We start from the raw sequence: 5,527 nt of genomic DNA, 5'->3' as shown, positions 1-5,527 counted from the left end.
GGTTTCCCCCCTTTGGGCTTAGCGCCACGGCGTTTGGGCAAGCACAGCAACAGCTCCGACTTGGTGGGGGAGCACTTGAGACCGGTGTGTTCAAGGTAGGACTCGGCAGTTTCAATGGCCTCCTGCAGGGCGGATTCGATGAAGCCATCCGACCCCGCGGAGCACCAGATCGTTATGTCGTCCGCATAGATGGTGTGATTTAGCCCGTCGATCCTCGAGAGTCGTTCGGAGAGCCCGACCATCACTAGGTTGAAGAGCGTCGGCGAGAGGACGGACCCCTGGGGAGTTCCCCGCTGTCCGAGCTCGACTTTTTCCGACACCAGGTCTCCTGCGCGGAGGACGGCCCTGCGCCGGGTCAGGAAGGAGCGGACAAAGTCGTAGAACCGACGCCCGAGCCCGAGGTATGCGATCGCCCTCAGGATGGACGAGTGGGCGATCGTATCGAATTTTTTTTCTAAATCGAGGCCGAGTATGGCACGGATATCCCGAGTGTTTCCTCCATTGAGAATTTGATGTTTTAAGAGTAACATGGCATCTTGAGTAGATAGCCCAGGTCTAAAGCCGATCATGTGGTGCGGGAAGTAGTCGTGGTCCTCGAGATCGCGACCGACCCTGTTGAGGACCACGTGCTCCGCCACCTTGCCCACGCACGACGTGAGCGAGATGGGCCGGAGGTGATCTAAGCTAGGCGCTTTTCCCGGTTTGGGAATAAGGATCGTGTGGGCGAGTTTTCAGGCGTTGGGTAGCTCGCCCTTCTTCCACGTTTTGTTGATAGTATCGGTGAGGTAATTGACGGAGGGCTCATCCAAGTTGCGTAGGAGCTTGTTGGGGATGCCATCGGGGCCAGGGGTGGAGCGGCCATTGAGTTCGTGGAGAGCTCGGCGCACGTCTTCGACGGAAAAGTCGGCGTCTAAGTGGGTGTTGTCGGTACCAGTGTATTCGGAGTGAGGAATCGACGGGTCCGCGGGAAGCGGTAGATATTTCTGCACGAGGCTCTTGGCGACGTCTTCGGGTGGTGCGGTCCCTTTGGCCTGATGGAGTATCTTCGCGAGAGAATGGCGCTGATTGGTGCGGGTGTTGGTGTTGGTGTCGTCGAGCAGGTGTTTGAGTAGGTTCCATGTTTTGCCATTACGGACCTGCCCGTCAATCGAGTTACAGACTTCATCCCACTGCTGTTTGGAAAGGGTGCTGCAGTGATCCGCTATGCTCTTGTTCAGCTCGGATATGCGTTTGCGTAACCTCCGACTGAGGCGCTGGCCCTTCCATCGGGCCAGTAGGGATTGTTTGGCCTCGAGCAGGTGGGCTAGGCGACTGTCCATCCTCTCGGTGGGCAGGTCTGTACAGATGGTTTTGGTGGCCTTGCCGACGTCGACCTTAAGCTGATCCGTCCACGTCTCGAGACTTGGCGTGGCGTAGGGAGGGGGTCGTTCTGCGCGAGTCTTACGGAAGAGGTCCCAGTCTACCCACGTGTACGTCTTGGTCTTCCTGCTGACTGTGGGGAAGTGTACGGCCAATAAGAAATGGTCGCTACCGAGATCTACCGCGAGGTTGGACCAACGGGCGTCGGCGATATTCTTGACGAAGCAGAGATCCGGGGTGGTGTCTCTTTGCGTGGACGTGCCAGTGCGGGTGGGGAAAGCCTTGTCCGTAATGAGGGTAAGATTCATGTCGTTCGCGTTCTGCCAAAGCTCGGTACCCTTGGGGGTGTCGTACGCGTAGCCCCAGGTGCGATGCGCGGCGTTAAAGTCGCCCGCGATCACTATCGGGTTGGAGCCGGCGAGGCGAATGGCTTTATGGAACAGGCGTTTGAACCGTTGCTTGTGGTGACTGGGGCTGCTGTATACATTGAGTATGTACACGCTTTGTCGGGATGCGTTGCCAGGGAGAAGCTCTACCATGACATGTTCGATTTCGGGCATGTCGAGGTCGTGCACAAGGCAGGTGATCTTATTAGTGACCAGCGTGGCGGTACCGCGTCCACCCGAAGGGCCGGGTAACCACTGGTATCCGGAGAACGTGGCGGTTGGCACTACAGTTTCTTGTAACAGGACGACGTGAGGTTTGGCTTCGTGGCTGCGTAGGTATTGCTGTAGGGAGGCTTTCTTCCGGGCGAAGCTCCTACAGTTCCATTGCCAGATGCGCATCTCGTCATTTGGCCTGGCCATCTTGAAACATTTGGGTGTCGGTGCGGGCTTCCGACGGGTGCAAGAGAGCCACGTGAGGGGGTGGACTGGGCGTAGGCATGCATTGCGAGACCGGCTTAGCTGCGGCGACAGCGGGGGCGACGACGTGATCGAGATAGTGTTCTACTTTGCCCAACCGATCACCGTGGGCCGCGAGGGTGGACTGCACGAGGGCCATGCTCTCGCCGAGGAAGCGGAGGCTTGTCTTAATCGACGACAGCACGCTCTTAATGTCATCTAATTCGGGCTTTGAAGCTGGATGTTCGCGAACGACCGCGCGTTTCTTGGGTGTGCTCTCGCCATCGTCGTTGGCGGCGTCTACAGGTTCTAGCGGCGACGGGGTGTCTGCATTGGCGGTGTTGTCAGTGGCAGGTGTAGCGGCGCGCACGCTCTTGTCATTTTTCAGTTCAGCAATGGTGGCCGTGAGTTTATGTATCATTTCTTTTATCATTGCATTTTCGCGCTTGAGGAATGCTATCTCGGATGTAGTCTTTGTAACATGCTCTGGGAGTGATCCCGACCCTACCTGTGATGTAGCGTTTCCTCTTCCTCGGACGATGTCCGCCCAAGTGAGGGTGCCTCGCTTATTCTTGCTGGCGTTGCCTGCCGATGATGGCGCCGGAGGGCTCGCCGATCGTTGATGGGGGGCCCCGGTTGTGCCGGGGTGGGGCCCGGAACAGGAGCCCGAGCGGGATCCGTGACGGGAGCCGGAAGGGGATCTGGAGTAGCCCCTTGATGCAGATCTAGTGGGGGCCCCGCGTGGCGCACCACGGCAACATGCCCGATGACGGCTCCGGGACCTCGATCCACGCCTTGAGCGGCTCCCGGAACGGTCACCGGATCGGGACCTGGATCGGTTGACAACGGACCGACCACCTTCGTAGGCGGCTGCGTTGGACGCTGTAGCACAGTCGTCGTCGTCTTGCGTCAAGCGTGCTCGCTCCCATCGTCGTCTTCGCACCACATAGGGAATGTGATAGCGTTCTTTACATGCCTTGTCGGCAGTGAGGTGAGCTCCGCTGCAAAGCTGCGGATATCGTCCTTTGGCAGTTGCGGCATTCTGCTCGCTCGGATGATGTTGTGTTTAGCGTTTTCTCTACCGCGGGGCATATGCTCTCCGCGTTTCAAAGTGCCATATGGCGGTGTAGATTTGGCGCCTACATTTTGAGCTACTGCTCGGCGAGACGTGGCGATTTGCCAGCCATGATCTGGCGTGATGTCCTCCGGGTCAATGTGCACCCCCGACACTTGGTAATCCATTGTTAAGCGTGAAAATACGTGGGAGGGAGCACCGTGCCAGCTGCGGCGCCGCGCTAGCGAGCGCGCGCCACGTCGGAGTGAAGATTGCCCTCGTAAGGGCTAGCGAGGCGGCGGCCGAGCGACGATCGAAAAGGCGTTGAAAAACGTGAGAAAAAGCACTCACTGCGTCCAAAAGGGTCCACAGAGTCCTTGTGTCTTCAGAAAGCCATGGAGCACAAATATAACGTTGAAACCGCAGAAAAGCGTCGCGAGAACGTTGAGTAAAACGGGAGCCGAAGTGAACGCGTCCGCACACTCTCACCAGCTGCCCAGCAGGATCCATCACGAAATCGCATGAAATCGCGCCGTCGCGCGCTTCTACTCGGAGTAGAGTGACCTAGAATATGGGAGAGTGTCCAAAGCGCCGGCTCCGGCGAGGGCCTTTTTGTGTGAACTGCCGCGCCGCGCCGCTGCTGCTCCGGACCCGTGGGCTTTTCGCGCTCGCGAAGCGCGCGGGAAGCGAGGGTCGTCTGCTTCGCGCCGTAGTTTCTTGCGTTCATTTTCCACACAAAGCACTTAAACTCTATTTAAATTCAGCAGTGTGGTGCTCCAAGGAGCTTACCCATCTTTAAGCGTTTCTTTGTGCTTGGGCAGCAAGATAATGCAAAAACTAACGCATCAAACTCATCAGCGCGGCCTAGCTCCGGGGGGGTGCGTATTTACAATTGCTAGTAGGTACAGCGTTTGACCGCTGGCGCCACGCTGCGCCGCTCGCGCGTACCATGTTTCTAGCCGCCGCCGTTGGAACGAAGGAGGCGTTGACGGAGAAAACGCTGGGATGTTGGTGACTAGCCTGCTGTTGGGATCGGTGGTATTATAAACGCATCACTGTTTTGATGATCCAAATATAATCTTACTATCAGGGAGGGAGCAGTCTACCTGACTGGAGCAGTATTTTATTATTTGGGGTGTTGCTACGCTGCGCTCCGCAACACCCCAACGACCGCCGCTTCGCGTCGGCGCCCGGTACCACGGCTGCCGCCGTGGCACCGGGGATCAAACGACCACGCTGGCAAAAAAAAAGAGAAAAGCGTGATATTAAGAAAAAAAATTGTAGCGCAAGCGGGATTTGAACCAGCGTACGCATGATCCCAAAGCGAGCGCCGTAGCCACTCAGCCATACAGCTTTTCTTTCTTTATTGCCTTTATTAAATTCACACAGAAATACAGTGTACAATCATATCAGTACATCAAGGGCTGAAAAGAGGAACAATCAAAACTCGGGCATGTACATCAGCCCTTCTAACCTAGGAAGCCAGTCTGGTTCGGGTTCATGAAGTTTATACACTTGAACCATTCTGCTAACAGATTCGCGAAAGTAACTCCTTATTGGCCGCGCGTCAATATCTGCATGACGATAGGCCATTCTTGACAACCAAATACTATGTAGGCCCAGGAGCATTATCATGTCGAATGTGATGCCTTCGTCGTTATTGATCGGTAAAAATCTAATGCCGTAGCTATCTATAGGTAACTCTTTTTTTTAAAGTTCTTTGAAGTATGTCCCAAAAGAAGTAACCTCCGGAACAATCTAGAAAAACGTGTTCAATTGTCTCTGGTTTCCTACATATAAAACAGTGAGTGCCCCAAGGTACGAACATTCCTTTTTCTTCCATATATGTCTTTACTTCTAGCGTATTAGTATGCAGTTTAAAGAAGAAGGTTTTGACACCTCCCCTAACAGGCATGTTTTTTACCTTATGATCAAAACATACACTCAGCCATACAGCCACGCTTCCAAGGGTTGCATTCATGCGAACGATGATTGCGTTCGAGCGCCCTCGGCGACAGAAACCACCTAGAAACGCGGTACGCGCGAGCGGCGCAGCGTGGCGCCAGTGGTCAAATGCTGTACCTACTAGCAATTGGAGTGTTGCCTCCGGGGGTGCGCAACACTACATTTTCTAGTAGGTACAGCGTTTGACCGCTAGCGCCACGCTGCGCCGCTCGCACGTACCGCGTTTCTAGGTGGTTCCGTTCACCGAGGGCGCTCGAACGCAATCATATGGTTCGCATGAATGCAACCCTTGGAAGCGTGGCTCTAT

The 5,527-nt window shown here is 55.5% G+C and overlaps 1 protein-coding gene across 1 annotated transcript; it reads right to left on the bottom strand.

Moving 5' to 3' along the window:
* Positions 1-731: 731 nt before the first annotated feature.
* LOC125947713 (uncharacterized) lies at positions 732-1,919 on the bottom strand. The gene has a single exon (XM_049672958.1). The coding sequence runs from the start codon at positions 1,917-1,919 to the stop codon at positions 732-734; it is 1,188 nt and encodes a 395-aa protein (XP_049528915.1).
* Between the last annotated feature and the right edge of the window lie 3,608 nt (positions 1,920-5,527).

This window comes from Dermacentor silvarum, chromosome 8 (assembly GCF_013339745.2).
Source record: "Dermacentor silvarum isolate Dsil-2018 chromosome 8, BIME_Dsil_1.4, whole genome shotgun sequence".
Classification (NCBI taxonomy): domain Eukaryota; kingdom Metazoa; phylum Arthropoda; class Arachnida; order Ixodida; family Ixodidae; genus Dermacentor; species Dermacentor silvarum.
Note: the sequence above shows the minus strand (reverse complement) of the source record. Positions and strands in the feature narration are given on the sequence as shown.